At 40.9% G+C, this 17,489-nt stretch overlaps 1 protein-coding gene across 2 annotated transcripts; it reads left to right on the forward strand.

Moving 5' to 3' along the window:
* The first annotated feature begins 3,938 nt into the window (after positions 1–3,938).
* On the forward strand, positions 3,939–17,472 carry itga3b (integrin, alpha 3b). Of its 2 annotated transcripts, none has more exons than XM_077738827.1 (26): positions 3,939–4,244; positions 9,359–9,486; positions 10,107–10,189; positions 10,275–10,524; positions 10,597–10,701; positions 10,818–11,022; positions 11,403–11,596; positions 12,005–12,093; positions 12,175–12,311; positions 12,392–12,478; positions 12,551–12,618; positions 12,694–12,839; positions 12,954–13,100; positions 13,406–13,503; positions 13,583–13,751; positions 13,893–13,967; positions 14,069–14,148; positions 14,460–14,537; positions 14,606–14,708; positions 14,855–15,031; positions 15,442–15,561; positions 15,641–15,754; positions 15,895–15,993; positions 16,168–16,293; positions 16,458–16,580; positions 17,324–17,472. In XM_077738827.1, the coding sequence occupies exons 1-25, from the start codon at positions 4,051–4,053 to the stop codon at positions 16,566–16,568; spliced, it is 3,183 nt and encodes a 1,060-aa protein (XP_077594953.1). In that variant the 5' UTR covers positions 3,939–4,050; the 3' UTR covers positions 16,569–16,580; positions 17,324–17,472. The 2 variants fall into 2 exon arrangements, with proteins under 2 accessions (XP_077594953.1, XP_077594954.1); XM_077738828.1 differs by having other exon boundaries at positions 16,458–16,613; positions 17,324–17,471.
* Positions 17,473–17,489: the final 17 nt, after the last annotated feature.

The raw sequence follows: 17,489 nt of genomic DNA on the forward strand, positions 1-17,489 counted from the left end.
CCTCACTAATGAATGGACGCTTAATGATCTGAGCAGGCCATTCAATTGAGTGGAAAAAGTGCAAGTTTGTCGCATCTCGGGTTCTTTCTCACCCTCTTTGCTCCACTCCACTTATCAAAGAAAGGCCAAGTTCTACTCACATTTAAGAAATAGCATAACAAATGGAGGATACAGTTTTTTAAGCAAATGATTCATGATTAACTTGTACTTTAGTTGAAATATACCCAATGATGGGGTTGTTAAAGATGGAGTTCTGGGCAACAATGTCCCGTTATGGCCCATTTTAACAAAGTCAATTGTTGCAAAGTTCATGAAACGAATGTGAGGAGCTAGCTCAAAGGTCAAAATGATGTCACGCTTGGCAGGCGCGCCTCCTTTTTCACCAGCAACTCCTTCCCAAATGTACACACGGACCACACAAAGAGCCACTCTCATTGGCCAACTATTGTGTCTGCAGCCAAATTCAACTTTTTTCAAATATTCCTTCTCTTTTCAAGCCGTCCATCCGACTCCTTTTCACACATAATCTACGGCCATTTAAGAACAAAAGAAAGAGGAATGCAGTCTTGAATTACTCCCCAATTTAATGATTAAACCGCACCTCCAATGCTTCATAGCACATCAGGTGTTCCATTTTTTTCTTTTTTCAAGTCATAAATTATTAACTGTCGACACATTCTTTTCACTGGTGGTCAAGTGAAAGTCAAGGATACTTTTGCACTGACCTTATTAACTTAGGTAGTATTCGATTGACGCCAACCCTCCCACTCAAAAAAGATTGGATGCCTATAGCAGTTGAAATAAATGTGATCTACCGTATTTTTACGACTATAAGGCGCACTTAAAAGTCTTAAATTTTCTCCAAAATAGACAGGGCGCCTTATAATCCAGTGTGCTTTATATATGGAAAAAAAAGCAAATGTCTCATTCATTCAGGGTGCGCCTTTAAATGCATTGCGCCGTATAGTCGTGAAAATACTGTCTATGTATGATGTATATTATCCGTAGCTCCATTTATCATGGATAATTTTTGGAAATATGTTTCTTTAGCTAACAAAATGTAATTCTACAATAATTGGAATAAATAAAGGCATTGTTTAAGTGACTAGCTCCATTTCAACAAATGTAGTTTGAATTTTAGACTCTTTTGTAGGCCATTTTCAATGATATTTCCTATTTTGATGCCAGCCAATGAAAATTGTGTATGTAGTAGTTTCCACATACCTGTTTTATAATGAACGTTTTTTTTTCTGTTTCAGGTCCGAAGCAAAACCGGCTCCAAAAAAATCAAGCATTGGGAAGCACACCTTTGTCCTGATCCTCAGGCTACACATTCCTACACCAGCAAAAACCATGTAAGGGTCCCAAAACTCTCTCCATTCTCCATTTTATACCTTGTAGTCATGTAATTGGAAAGCCAAACAGAATTGACAAATTATTAGATTAATCTCTGATACATTTCTCCTAGAATTACATTTCCTCCAAGTCAGCCTTGATCGAGTTACACCAGAACATGGACTACATCACACTCGCCAAATATTGTTTGTTTTTCAGTCTAGACCTGCATTTAATTCCAATTTACAGTCTCTCAGGTGGTCTATCCGCTTAAAAAAATGATGTTTACGACCTGCAAGGTCATCTGAGGTTGAAGTTTAAACGGGCTACAGTGCCCAGAACATACTGGCTTCATAGCAACCCTCGGCGCTATGGCAACGGCTGCCCATGTCATCGCCAAGGAGCGAGGACTCTGTAAACCAGCGCGTGCTGTGTTTCACATTCAGCCAATGTCCTGCTCGCTCCGGTTTCCTCCTTCCTACTGTTATTGAGGGTTAAAATTCATCCGCAGAAGTCGCTCGGTATTTACGTTAAAATCTTTTCTAGTCTTGAACGAAAAAGCTATCGGAATGGAGCATTTATTGTGGTTTTCCCATTTCAGCTATCGCACATATAGATCAGCACTTAACCGCCATCCCATGAGTCATACAGACAATAAATGATACATAATAAATGTACCGTATTTTCACGACTATAAGGCGCACTTAAGTCTTAAATTTTCCCCAAAATAGATAGAGCGCCTTATAATCCAGTGCGCCTTATATATGGAAAAAATTTAAAGGTCTCATTCATTGAGACTGCGCCTTTAAATGCAGTGCGCCTAATAGTCGGGAAAATACGGTACTTTATTAAGGGAAATATTAGACCTTTTCATTTTAGGTACAAATTATTTTTTTAACAATAGCAGTAGTACATCATAAATATTTGCCATGTTTTTAATGGGCAACAATAACATAATGCATGTTAAAAAATAACCAATCAGAGTAAAGGAGTAAATGACACACCTTGAAATTTGTCCTGTTGAGTCCAACCCTAAAAAGTAACTTATTCACGATGAGAGTTTAAACTAAACATAATCGTTATCAAGTTTTATTGCTTCTACTTTTATTTGCTATTGGAACAGGACATGGCAAGATTTTTTAAAGAAAGTAAATAGACCAGACAACACAAATTTGGTGCAATTATAATGTAAGAAATTGGGTATTTGGGTTGCTATTTTAAGATTACCTTCATAACACCTACATATACAATTCAGTATGGTACAATGAATAATTTTCTTTGCTTTTTTGCTGTTCCTTCATGAATTTTTTTTTGTACTTGCAGTATGGTTTGGGTCAGTTCTCCTTTTCACCAAAGTGACACAGCACAGATGAAGAGATGTCAGACAAGTCCGGTAAGAAATACTAAAGTAAACCTGCAAAAAGATGGTTGTCTGCTTGTAAATTGTTCTGTTCAGTGTCAGGGCTTCTGACGCGTCAATCGATTAGGGCAACAGGCAGCAGGATGTTGACAGTGTACACACTCAACCATCTTCGGAAGAAACACGCTACTGTGTACTGTAGACAGACACTGTGTATTTGGAGACGAACATCTTCCTTTAAGGTCAAAGTGGAACTTTTGTTCGCCAGGAATTCAAAAAAATGGGCCAAATGATCATAGATATTTAACTTATATCCAGATTTTTTTGTCTTTTCCTCCTAAATATACTTTTTTTTTTACTTCTATGGCATTTCCTATGGTTTCTTAGCGTAATTGGCATTAAGGGATTATGAGGGTGTCCGTGGGAATCATTCCCCTCCCGCCCTATAAAGGCTGTTGGGCCTCCCAAAAATGTCTAATCCCTGTTTTAGAGCTAATTTACTCAATGTCCTTTTTCTTGATAATGTTTTCCGACATGGTTGGCTATCTTATTAACTGCTTTCCTTCCATTTATAGTGCGAGACTTTCCAAATAAGGTTGGTGGCCAATATGTAGTCCGACTAAAAGTGGAGTAGCCTCTGTGCACCTTGACTTGAGCTTTCTTGTGACTCGTGGCCATTCATTAAAGCCTTAATCCCTTTTTAAGGGATGTTTAGAGTTCATGGAAATAGTGCTAGTTTTTTGGCTTTCTCCTAAATAAAAGGTGAACAATAGCATAGCCTAGCTTTAGCCATAAATGCCAGAAAACTCTATACATCTATAATCAATTGTCATTTTGCATTTTGATAGATTTAATTGGATCTTTACACAACAAATGAATGCTGTTGTTCATCTAGATCAATTTGTCATTAAGTAACCCTCCACAACGTCATTTTTTTATGCCAATTAATACCAATTCCTGTCAAAACTACATTTTTTAAAGATTTGTAATAACATCTACAGTTTGAGGCATATCAGATGTTATATCAAAAACGTACCAATCCGTTTTTTATGTACAATATGTATGTACAATGACAAAGAATGTTTAAAAAAACATCCACAAACATTTTTATTCATTAATCTTAGTTACAATACAATTTGTGAATTATTAGGCCATGTAGAAAGGAGTGAGAGAGCAAGAGTGGGAGGAGGGGGGAGTGAGAGAATGAGAGAGAGAGAGAGAAAGAGAGAGAGAGAGTGTGCGCTCACCTTCCCAATGCGAGAGAGCAGGTCTTGCTCTGCGGGGAGGTCCCTGCTGCTGTGTGTCGTCTACCTGTTGAATCCAGTACTACTACTTTTTGTCTACAGACTGGGAAAATGTCTCCTGGGATCCTATTCCACGCGCGCTGCCTGCTTCTGTTACTGCTGCTTCTCGCGCACACTAGACCGGGTTGCCGGGGATTTAACGTGGACCAACGCTTCCCTGTGATCAAAGAGGGCAAAACCAAAGGCAGCTTCTTTGGATTGTCCGTGGCCATGCATGAACAGACGGAGGGCTCCAGGAAGTACCTGTAAGTTCTTTTCTTTCTACTTTTCTGGTGTGGAACCAATGGACACCTGCTTTGAGTCAATGCGGGAATTAGGCTATTTATTTTTCTTGGAGTGGTGGACTGGGTAGACAATAATATTTATATTTTAGGTTGAAGTCTTGCAGGTGGAAGGTTTACCTGGTGAGTAGAAATGGGTTCTTCTCAAATTCTGGTCCCAAGAATGGTGAAAAGCTGCAAGTAGTTTTATGATTGGTCAGAATAGACCTTCAAATTTTAAACTGCTGGGGTGAGAGGCACTTTTAATGGATTGGATGGCACTATCAATTAGTTAAGAACATTTTTTTATGCTGCAAAATGAGAAAAAGTCTACCCAGCACTCCTCAACTCACTTCAACATAGTTCTTTCTTTCAGTTCTTTCCACGAGATGGTGATAAAGCACTACTTGCAATATGTTAGACTAGGTTAGGTTTTAAAACAGATTTTTACTTAATAGCCATTGGGAAATGTCTCATTTTTGTCCCAAAAAAATCAATATCATAAACTCCTTAAATTGGAGATCTATTTTGATGCGCCATCTTGAATAGTGTTCTTGATTTTTCTACGCTAAGCAACAAATACTCCAACAAAACAGAACAAAATACTGTATAACTTCCTTGTAGTTTTCAGAGAATCTGACTGTACCAATAGTGTCTTTATTTAAATAGAAAGACCATTCTTTAAAATCTATTTTACGTCATCAGAATTTTGCATCAATCCAATTCACAGCAGAATTAAATGACCTCATTTGAGCGTGAATGCATTGTTTGTGCAGCTGCCGGTAAAACAGCTGGGCCTGGAGAGAATTATGTAGCCAGAGGCATGTAGTGGAGTGTCAATATCTGTTGGTTTGTCCGATTAGGAGCTCTTTGCGCCTATTCAGCCATTCTGGAGACCAGAGACACAAGACCCATAACCTGTCCTACTTTTCTGTCCACCTTAGTTTGCACTCTGGCATCCCGCCCAGACAAAAGTGGCTTTGTGTTTTGTAATCAAGACGTTTATTGGTGGCTTTGCAATACAAACGTAGTTGTGCGTTAAATGATCTTGGCTGCCTTATTTACAACTGTCATGTTCCACTACGAAGTTGTAGGTCGTGTTTCATTCCTCTGTTAGATTGCAGTTTGTTTTTTAAAGAAACATATTCTTCTGTTTCCAAAATATGCACTTGGAACTGTGGTACATGCTATGTATTTTTGCAATACCTTAATGTAAGGCTTTGCTCAGATTGAATGGATCCTATGGGAATATTTTGGTCTTTTCTGATTTGATTGAAAAGTCTCGAATTCGTGCAATGGTGGAACCAAGAACAACTTGATGGTCTTTGTCTTGATGTCAAAAGGTACCAAATTAACCTTTACCTCAACTTTTTGTGTTCATTCTAATGTTTTTCCCCCAAACGGACAGGTAGCACTTTCAAAAGTGTCTTTGGCCATTTCTTCCTCCAAAGTTTTAGTCCAAATGAATGATAGCATTGTTTATCCAATGTCAGGCCCCCTACACATTTAGCTAATTACAGCAGAATCCACATCCACGAACACACACTGCCGACCGAGCACACCCAGTTGTTATCTGTCCGTCTCGTTTCCACTTTGTGGAGTCGAGCATGACCAAAAGTAGCAATCCGGGACAACTTCCTTTCCAGCTCCACATCTCAGTGGGAAATTAGTATCAGTATCGGTGTAATCTCTGTGAAGAAGGACAGACAAAGCTATGCATTAGTGTGTGAGGAGAATGGAGAGCAGTGTCCAGATGACGTGAGATCGATTGGCCATCTTGGCCAAGTCCCATCGGAGATTCAGTTGTCCTCAGCGGATTGACATTCAAGAAGTCAAACACATGCTTCTAGCTCTGTGGAGGGTCTACTCCTTTTCAATTTAACCTTCAATAAGAATCTAAAAATGCAATGAAGAACAAGTTAGCCACAGGTTGCCGATTTCTTCTGAGTTTATGCAATTCCAGAGACATTGGGAAAAAGGTAGAAAGTTCCTTTTAGTACTAGCTAAGCTAAGATGTTTACTACCCCAATCGCCTATTTAGTTCCCTTCAGAAAGCTTTTTTCTGTTCTCTATTGTAGCCAGGAGGAGGGACTGGCCAGTCAGCTGGCCACCTATTGGCTCTTCCAGTCCCCTGACCTTACGGTATGTGTGGAATGTATTAGCCTTCTGCGCATATAGTCACAACCTGCCAGCTTTCAGGTTGAGACAAGACAGCAGTCAGGATGGTGATCAATTGGGAAACAATTCCAAAAAGCTACCAAAATGTGGAATCTGTTTGATTTTCCACTACAACATTCATTTTATCGTCAAAGTAGGTTAAGATTAAAATCCCTTTGACACACAAAGAAGGAATCCAAATTGAAGTTCCTAGAGTTTTTAGGTCTGTCTGACTTTAGTGGCCCCGAGCTATGAAAGTCCGCCTTTTAATTAGGTAGTCCCGCACCCATTTTTTCGACTCTGAGAACAGATTAGGCGATCAGAGTTCTTCAAAGTCATGAAGATTGTAGTTCAATAATTCAGTACAAATCCAGGTCAAAACATTGAACCCATCTACACTTGGGTTAAATGGCGTTTAATTGATGTGGTTAGTCTGGTGTGTTGAGCTGTCTGATAAATATCTGCCGTCATGCTCTGTGAAATAGCCAGATAGCAATCTATTTTGGTTTATTGCACCCTCATTCTTGATCCGCATGACACGGACATAATAGGAAACGGATATGATGGGTTAGCCGGCTCCTAGTTGACAAGCTATTGCAAATAAAAGTCTGTCCTTAGTGATGATTCGTGCTATTTACCGTGTTTATCGAGTTTGCTGCACTTTGTGTTCCAAATGAATGAATGACAGCCTATAATAACACACTGAAATGGATCCCAGCAGGATGTTGCGCCTCCATTGAGAAGATTTTCTCTGGCAAGGCTTTCATTCCCCCCTACTTGTCGTGTTGACTACTGTAAAAGATCCTTTTCCTTGCACCGGTGTTAGTTAGCCGGCCTCCGGGTGGATGAGGGGGTCACCTGTCTCTGGAAGATCTATTGGCTTCAATACAAGTGTTTTTCATCTTTGACACGGAAACTAGTGTCGTCTTACACTCGGTGGGTGTCTGTGGACTCGTAGTATTTCTTTGCTTTATACATAGCATGTTTGAAAGAATGTTTCCACATTTTATGATCGTTTTGTGACCAATTATGAGTATGTTTGCATTTGGAGAATAGGACATCCTTTTAATATTTGCCAATGAGAGACACTCAGTCCCTCCAAATAAACCAAGACAGCTTGTCAGACAAGGATTTGCGAGCTGCTAATGAAAAGCAAGTTTGTGACAGTGCCATGTTTCATCAGTGCAGGTACTAAGTGAGTTTGTTCTCTTGTTACTGTTTCACCAGTGGCAGATGGTGGTCTGGAAACAGGATGTTTGGCCAGCTGAGATGATTGGAAACGAGATGAAAAACTGTTCATCGGAGATTTGAGCGATATTTTAATTTCTTGCAAACCAAGTAACATCCATTATGCAGAATACTTCATGTCTAAAATGGGTCATACTTGATGTTTTTGACTTGCTAATTCGTGCTTCTTCAGTCATTCATTTTAGCTTTTGATTCTGTATATTTGCTCTCTGAATGCTCCGAGTTGGCTCAACTGAATTTCACAGCTAATAATCAGTCATTGTTTCATTCACAAAGAATACTTTGCAGATTGCTGCATCACTGTGTGTTCTGCAATGACTCTTGTGCAAGTCATGGTTTCATATGTTAAAGGCGAGTCATGTTTGTTCCAAATAGTCAGATAGCATTGTGTATATTTAACCTTCAAACAGTTTCCCGACTCCAATATACAGTGACAATTCACCAGTGGAGAATACTTACAGACACAAGCTGATGACTTCAGTCATTTTTATCATTACATAAAGTTTTGGTTTCAAGACTTCAACCATGTTGGCCACATCATGTAAAAAAACCGAAGGCAGATTTCGACATGTCCCGTATGCTCACTCGGAATGCTGAGGTTCAGTGCCCACTCGCTATCCCTCCCATTGGGCCCTTGTCAGCAGCTTTATGAGAAGGTGATGAACTAGTGAGGAGAACAGAGGTGAACACGCATTGTTGGAATCGACACATAGCAGGATATGAGTTGGATTTGTCATGGTTGACTCAGAGTTGCAAAATAGGCACCTGTTAATGTAACATATCAGTTTTTTGGGATAACCGAAGCCTAAAAAGCCAAACTATGAAAAATATGTGGCTTGGATCATATCAAGAAGTAGTGTCCATTTTTTTGGAAGTACACTTGATAGGGTGAGTTGACAAAAACTGCATTAATACACCATGACATAAACCACATATCAAATTTGGATATGTAACTGTGTATTTTCTTACTCATTAACTTTGATACTCTGATTCTCCACTTATAACATCTATGTAAAATGTATTTCGTAAAAATCTATTGGCCAAATGTGATTAACTTATTTTAGATCACATATTGATAAGGCTTCACGATAAGAGTTCATGTGGCAAAGAAAGTCTTGTAGGCAGTTTTATTTATTTTTTTAAAGTGTTTCACTCGCTTGGTGTATTTTTTCTTCTCCTCTCCACACTTGATTTAACAGGTCAGCCACAACAAACAGGTTTGTCCACACCTTTAGCCTACAAGTGCAGTTAATAAATCTGTTGCCGACAGTCAATGGTGTGTTGCGGCACACGGCATCGGGACGTAATCCTTCCACTTCAAAGGTCACCCTGTTGAAAGGTGCCGATATAGGGCGTAAATAGACATGCACCAGCAAAAAAAATTAGCTCTTCCAACATGTTGCCGCCTAGACTTGCTAAATGTCCATCTCTGACTAACTCAGTTCTTTCTCTAAGACTGTCTTATTGCACATTTTCAACCATTCCACAACAATTGGTGGCTGTCAACAACTTAGATCGACTGTCACTTACTGAGAAATCTAAAACAAAAAGATAAGATTGTAGATAACATGCTTTACCATGTTTCACTGATATTTTTGTTTTTCTGCAGGATGCCGTATTCTTCACGCTGTTATCGTCTTTGTGTATTATCACATTTAATCTTGTAATCTCTATGTTTGTGTGTGTGTGTCCAGGCTTTTAGCGGGAGCGCCCAAAGAGAAAGCCACATTGCTGACGAATGTCAATGAAACAGGCGCTGTCTACTCCTGCCCCATTTCCACAGAAGTCTCGGATTGTTCCAGAATGGACCTCATCACCTCCAGTGAGTAAGAAACAGTCACCAAGTATTTGTACCCCCATTTGCTTAATGCATTGGTACCCAGACATTTGGTCCCTGGGCATTTTGGTCCCACCGGACATTTGGTCCCACCGGACACTTGGTCCCACCGGACACTTGGTCCCACCGGACACTTGGTCCCACCGGACACTTGGTCCCACCGGACACTTGGTCCCACCGGACACTTGGTCCCACCGGACACTTGGTCCCACCGGACACTTGGTCCCACCGGACACTTGGTCCCACCGGACACTTGGTCCCACCGGACACTTGGTCCCACCGGACACTTGGTCCCACCGGACACTTGGTCCCACCGGACACTTGGTCCCACCGGACACTTGGTCCCACCGGACACTTGGTCCCACCGGACACTTGGTCCCACCGGACAGTTGGTCCCACCGGACACTTGGTCCCACCGGACAGTTGGTCCCACCGGACACTTGGTCCCACCGGACACTTGGTCCCCTGAGCGGGCTAGTGAACGTCTGCATTTTAGTGCTTTGGTTTTTCAGGCGATATTTACTTGGCATGCATCTTATCTCAAATTTGGCCTTTTAAGAAATGTATTATTGACAAAGTAATGACTCGAATGGTTGTATTGACAGCAAACCCGACAGAAATGGTGGAAGGCATGTGGCTAGGGGTGACTGTGGCCAGCCAGAGAGTACAGTCAGCCGGACGCGTGATGGTGAGTCAAGTCAATGCGCTGTGTTTCACCACCCTAGCCTCGGAAGACTCAATTCCTGAAAGAAATCTTCTTTTCTGACGTGCAGGCATGCGGCCACCGCTACGTCAAGGTGGTCCAAAGCGGCAACGACGAGCAGCGACGGATGATAGGAAAGTGTTACGTGAGGAGCAACGACCTGACCTTCGACCCCAATGATTTCTGGCAGACGGATAGCTACGAGGTGTGCAACCCTACTTTGGACATGGAGGAGGAGGGAATGTGCAACATGGGAATCTCTGGCGGCATGACGGAGAATGAGACGTACATGGGGAGCCCGGGTAGCTTCAGTTGGCAAGGTGGGCATCGAGATTAACCTGGATTATTTCTCTGTACAAAGCGCTTGATTTTTATTTTATTTTGTTCTATAGGGAACGTACACATTATATGGAGGAATCCTGATCCTGCCTATTCATGGGACTCCAGAAACAACAATATTGGATCGTTGAAAAAGCAATATAAACTCTATTATATGGGTAAGAGTCTTTTATTATATGGTTTAGTCGTAGGGAGTCAAATTTCCAATACTTATACAATTTTTATTCTTGACACCTTCGAGATAAAGTTTCAACCTCAAATTTTTGTCCTACAGGTTATTCCGTTCTTGAAGAAAAACATCTTCTTAGCCATGACCACTACACGGTAGTGACGGGCTCGCCGAGATATGAGTCCAAGGGTGCCGTAGTCCTCGGGGTGAAGGCCGAAGACAACATCCAGACGGAACTCCTCATCCCCGGGGAGCAAGTGGGCTCGTATTATGGAAGCAGTCTAGCTGTGACCGACCTCAACAATGACAAGTAAGTCCGATCACAGAAATGAGCATGCCTTGGTACTTATACTCGATTGGGCTGGATTCATAAAACAGTTATTTTCGCCTGCTTTGGTCTACAATCTACATCATAAAAAATGATGGGGTTGACCAAGGACGACCTCACCGCTTGTTATATTTTAGAGATTGAAAGCGGCTCAACGCGTGAGCGCCTTGAGCTGTCTTGTTATGCGGAATGTTCACTCCACTATATCAAAGCAAAGTCCAAAAGCTGTCAGCAGCCCGTTCAAGGTGTTTGCTATGATATCATAGCCAAATCTCTCTTTAATGCATGATTGACATTTTATGGAATCTGACCTTGATTTGTTGCTCTTTTTTTTTTTTTCAAACAAATTTTCTTTTTCGCAGTTGGAACGACTTAATCGTTGGAGCCCCGTTTTACTTTGACCGCATGAAAGATGAAGGAGGAGCGGTTTATATCTACATGAACGAGAACGGATCCTTCCAGAAGACTCCTAGTGTAGTCCTCAAGGGTCCTGTGTCGTCTGCGTTTGGTAACGCGGTAGCTGCCATTGGTGACGTCAACCAGGACGGATTCCAAGGCAAGCAGAAACACACACCTAATGTACTTAGTGTTCGCATTCTAGAAGTTCTTAACTGCATCTACTGAAAACCCTCAAAACAGTAGATTGGATCATTTCAAATCATTTACTTAATACATTTTTTGGGACTTTGCTCAGTGAATGCACATTTTAAATATCACTATTAGTCTGTAATGTAGAGTATTTTGTATAGTAATACATTTTTTTTGTAATTTTTTTCATTAATTTATAAATGAATAGATTTTTTTTAAGTCTACACGAGTAGAACTTTTTTCACACAATGTAACTCATTGCTCAGACTCATGTCTGTAGATGTCCAATGGATTTAAACCGAGAAGCCTCATTTTACTCGGTGCTAAGTTGCCATCTACTGGGCTTAGACTGTCATTGAGTTTTTCTCTTCTGTAGACTTTGCAGTCGGCGCTCCATTTCATGGCACTGGGAAGGTCTACATATGGATGGGAAGCAAAGAAGGAATCTCAGAGGAGCCCAGTCAGGTATACCATCTCCAAATGTGAAACACTTAAAGCTCTTCTTCCCCGTTGACTACCATTTTGTCTTTGGGCTGCCCTCATCAGGTGATAGAGGGCAAATCAGTGGACGACGGAGGATTCAAAACCTTTGGCTACTCCATCAATGGCGGCTTGGACATGGATGACAACAGCTATCCGGACATTTTAGTCGGATCCCTTGACGACCGCATTGCCTTGCTCAGGTAAAGAAGGACACCTTGGCCTAGTGGACTCAAAAGCCGAAGGGTAATTTAACCAAAATGTCCGTTCTTGTTCTTGACAGGAGTCGGCCGGTCGTCCACTTATCCCGGAAGTTTAACGTGACGCCAGATATCGTGGATCCAAATCAGTGCCAAGGGAATACGCCATGGTGAGTGCTTAAAATGGTTGATGTATTTAGTCAAGTTTGCCGTTCAATGGGGTATATTTTTTTCTTCACCAGCATCACGGCCACTATCTGCATGTCGTTCAATCTAAGTAATGGCAACAAAAACTTCAAGAAAAACATCAGTAAGTCAGTCCTTTACGTTTCTTTATGGATTTACCAATCGCAAAAGTACATAGGAATTTTCCCTCTTGTCACAGTGGTGAAATACACGGTAGAGGCCGACATTGAGAGAAGAAGAAGCGCCCGGGTTCGTTTCCAGGACAACAACGACGACACATACACGGGCATGCTGAGTTTGCCGGATTTCAAAACTCACTGTCATCGTCTCAACTTGAATGTTTTGGTAGGTTTCTTAAAAAATAAAAAAGATGCAAGATTCAACAACACCACTGTTTAACGGATATTGTCTTTGTCCTGGAAAATGTGACTAATACAAGATTTATGACTGTGGTTGAAGGTTCCTTTAAGAGACAAACTGGAGCCTGTGGTCTTTTCTGTCAACATGTCTCTGGATGAACCAAAAGCCAAAGCAAAACGCTCCATTCAGAACTTGGATTCGTTCCCCGTTCTCAGTCAGAATCGGAAACTCACCAAACGAGCCGAGGTGAGTGCGTACCGTTATTATCCCACTGTTCTTATTGTACCTCTAGGTTAGGGATATCCAAACTTTTCACATATCAGGTATTCAATAATAACAATTAAGGTCGAAACTAAAAAACAAATCCATTGGAAATTAAACAAACAAGCCTTCATTCGGCAAAACAATTCCATATTAGGCGAAAAAAGTGTCACGATTTACGATAATATGCGAGTAATTTCTTAAGTGTCCTTCCAAGTCTGCACTCTGGGGTAAAGGTCAGTCCTATTTCCTTCCTTATAATAATGGTTATTCCGGTTTTTCCCCCACAGATCCACTTTCAGAAAGAGTGTGGCTTGGACAACAAGTGTACCAGCAACCTGCAGGTGACGGCACATTTTGCAGATGATCGGGAAAAACCTTTCCCCAGGTTTGTGGAAGCAAAAAATAAAATAAGTTTATAGATGATAGATACATTTTGACAATGAATTGTGCTTTTCTCTCCTCAGAATGGGCAAAGCTCAAATTCTGCAATTCAACAACAATATTAAAATAATCAGGCTGATTGTGGAGGTGACCAACTTTCCTACAAGAGGGAAATTGGCTGAAGATGCCCACCAGGCCATGCTTAATGTCTCCATCCCTGAGGCACTACAATACTCTGGAGTCAGGTCCCCGGTACGATCTAAAGGGGGCAGCAAAACTTAACACAATATTTGTCGTCTTAATTTGTCTTAATCCTAACATGCATAAAGAATCAATACAGTACTGTTTTAGATGAGGATTATGAATATTAACATGGGTATATCTGTTTTTTAGGAACATGATGTTGAATGCCGTTATGAAGGCACCGTCCTATGTGAATTGGGAAATCCCCTAAAAGGCAAAGAAAAGGTATGATTTTTAATTTTTTATAGTTCCTAATCATTTGTTTTGGATTACATGAAAATAAATGTAATGATGCATATTGTTGTTTTTTTTTTTTTTGGTTTTAGGTGTCACTTGATTTGAGGTTGGAGACGTCAGGTATCGATCTGTACACGCAGAAAATCCAGTCTGAGCTGCTTCTGTCCACGTAAGGTTTTGAATGATATGATTTCATTAGAAGTTATTTTACACTTTCAAGGATAGTGGTCACTTAGAATTATCTATATATTTTTTTTATTACTCTGGCTTTTTGAAAATGAATTTTTTAACATTTTAATGTTTTTTTTCTCAAAATAGATCGATTCATTTCATTAACCAGGTCTTTAATTGTAGTTAAAATGACAAAAGTTTGAGACCCCTGACCTGTATATGAATGTAACAAAAACATTTTAGCAGAAATGACGTGAACTTGTCCATCAAATAGTTCATGTTGTGCTATTTTGATTTTTTTTCCCTCAGTCTCAGTGAACAAAATGACCTATTGCCTGTGCCTATAACCCTATTCATCGAGAACACCATCATCCCAACCCTCTCCATGTAAGTAGCCATTATTTACAGGTACATCCACACACACAAATGTAAAATTTTTTCCCCTCACTTTTCAGGGAAAATGCTCTTATCGAGACCAAATTCAGCGGCTCAGTGATGGGCGAGTCGGCCATGGTGAACAGCAGCGACGTCGGCAGCCTACTCGAGTTCACCTTCCATGTGAGTCATTCTTACCACTAAAGCGTACGTCTTCATCGCTTAATATTATTTTTGGGTGAAGCAGTCGTGGCTTGCGGTGCCGCCGTATGCTATAAAAATGAACGGCGGCTGTGGAGTCACAGAAGTTTTCTTCTTCCCGTTTCTAGGTCAACATGGAGGGACCACCCTTAGGGGATTTGGGGACCCTAGCTGTGGAGTTGGAATGGCCTTTTGAGGTGGCTAATGGGAAGTGGCTTCTGTACCTGACTCAGATTGTGGTTCAGGCTGAGTCTGAGAGCCAATGTCGACCGTCTGGAGATGTTGTCAACCCACTCAATTTAACCGTAAGTGGCCTTTTTGCCTCTATTTCACAAACACTATCCGGATTAATTCATTTTTTTGGATGCTGGAGCCTAACCTGAGCTCACTAAATTTTTTAGTACTTAGCAAAAGTCAAGAACATTGAATTAATCCATTAAAAAATATTTTGAAGATTTTTCATTTTGCCTCAGACAATGGTAGCCAATGAGTTAAAATAATGGCCGCAGTTTGACCAAATGGTGGTTTTCACTCTGCTTTTAAAGCCCCAAAAATAGACAGTGTCAGACCTGCCACATTTAAACTTCCCTGCCTCCTAAATTCCAAAATAGAAGTCAAAAAGCTATTCTAAGAGTCTGTTGTCGCCTTCCTACCCAGTCATTTGGCTTCTGATGTCAGTGTCTACTTTACTTCCTTCCCCACGTTCCCATCACAGCTGTCTGAGAGCGGATCGAAACGTGCCAAAAGACAAATCGAAGAGGAAAACGCCGATGATCCGAATCCACGGCAGAACAAGCTTACCTTGCTCACGCCGCGAAAAGAAACACACCAATTGGTGAGCGCCCAAAAAAAGCTTCCTTTATCAGTGCAGTATTTTGTATGTTTTTTATCTATTTTTTGTCCCCCTTTTGCAGGAATGCTCCAAGGGCACAGCACGATGCCTAACCTTTACGTGTCCTTTATTAAACATGAGCAACTCCGCCAAGATTCATGTCCGCGCCCGTTTATGGAACAGTACCATGCTCGAGGTGCTTTCATCAAGATCAATGATATTTTTGATATTTACACAACAGTACTTGTTACTTTCAGTTTAATGTCTGTGTGTGCGTTTTGGTTCTGCAAATACTTGAAGTATTTTTTCATTTTTATTACATTTTTGTCTTTACAGGACTTTGCTGATGCTTTGTGGATCAAAATTGTAGGTCAAGCCTCATTGAAACTCATAACAGACCACCCGGGCCTTAAATTGGAAAGCCATTCCACTATGGTAACATTTTGATTTAATATCCCGTTGATGGCTGTAGACGTTTTCAATCCATTTTGAACCAAACCAAATATTCTTTCGACCCTTGCCGCTCAAAAATGGATTGGATGTCTACGGTTATTACTTGGTTATTTTTTTGGTATCCTTGTACTTATGGTTATATGCGCTTTGATGCAGTTTACAGTTTACATCGAACCAGTGGAACGGGTCGAGACACCTTACGAACTACCGTTGTGGATCATCATTTCTGCCATCGTGGCGGGTGTTTTACTTCTTGGAATCATCGTTCTAATACTTTGGAAGGTGAGCCAACATTAAAATGAATTTGCACGCACTTAACTACAGATTTGGTCAGATGTGGTCTTTCTCCAATGCAAATGCTTGACACTCTTGGGCCACCATATTTGTCAACTCCCCAAAATGTTTCCTGGATACTCCTACTGACCTCCTCCTCCACCTCCATGCAGTGTGGCTTCTTCCAGAGAGCCAGCAGAAGAGAGATGTATGAGGCCAAAGCCCAGAAGGCTGAGATGAAGATCCAGCCCTCTGAGACAGAGAGGCTGACTGAGGACTACTGAGACACACTATGGGTACACAAACGTGCACATCAGTGGGGTTTTTGGGTAACAATGACGACCCTTCCAAATCAACCGACTTTTGTGAACTCTTACTAATGATGGTGGAGGCTTTTTCTTTCTGACCTAACATTCTCTTGCTTACTTTCCAGCAGGCTGGCGCTTAAACTGCTTATTATGGCGTGAAGGTTGAGAGTCATGCAGGAAAAACTTGGACTTCAATTTTGACTGTTGTAGTATTCAAATTTTCTGATTAACAACCATACAATTTTGGATTTCTTGGTATTTTTTAGGTTTAAATTGACATGAGCAAATAATGTATCGTTGTTTTGTGACTCAGTGCTATTTTTATCACCTTTCCCATGACGAACTTCCAAACGTCACCCATTGATAAAACCAAAACAAAACAATAATACAGCTAATAATAAACTAATAAACAAGTAGGCTATATCTTATCTTCTGGTGGCAGATATGAGTCATTGCTTCATTACGTTGTCATGTAGATTAGCCACTTTGTTTATTTGAAATCAACGTAAACTCTCAGCCTTTACGCATTTAGTCTGAGAAGCAAAATATTCTTGTTTTGTCCTTCCACGTCTTCCTCAGGCTCCACTGTAGGACACCCCGAATCCCACCCCCATCCCGCTCTATCCTTCCAACTCTATTTCTCCAAAGAGTCTAAATCTCCTAAATGTCGTCTTCAAGTCGCCATTAAATCTGAGCTTGAAGTCTCTAATGTCAGCTCTTTTCTTCCCCAGCTCGGATTCTTCAAGCGATCCCTCTACTACCGGATAATGCCAAAGCACCGCGGGGTGAAAATTCGCAAGGCCGATCGCTATCGGTTCAACGAGGGATTTGAGCCAGAGGAGCCACATAAAAAGTATTGGATCACCAACTGGACAGAGATGCAGCATTTCTACTACT

The sequence above is a fragment of the Stigmatopora nigra genome, chromosome 18, assembly GCF_051989575.1.
Source record: "Stigmatopora nigra isolate UIUO_SnigA chromosome 18, RoL_Snig_1.1, whole genome shotgun sequence".
Lineage (NCBI taxonomy): Eukaryota > Metazoa > Chordata > Actinopteri > Syngnathiformes > Syngnathidae > Stigmatopora > Stigmatopora nigra.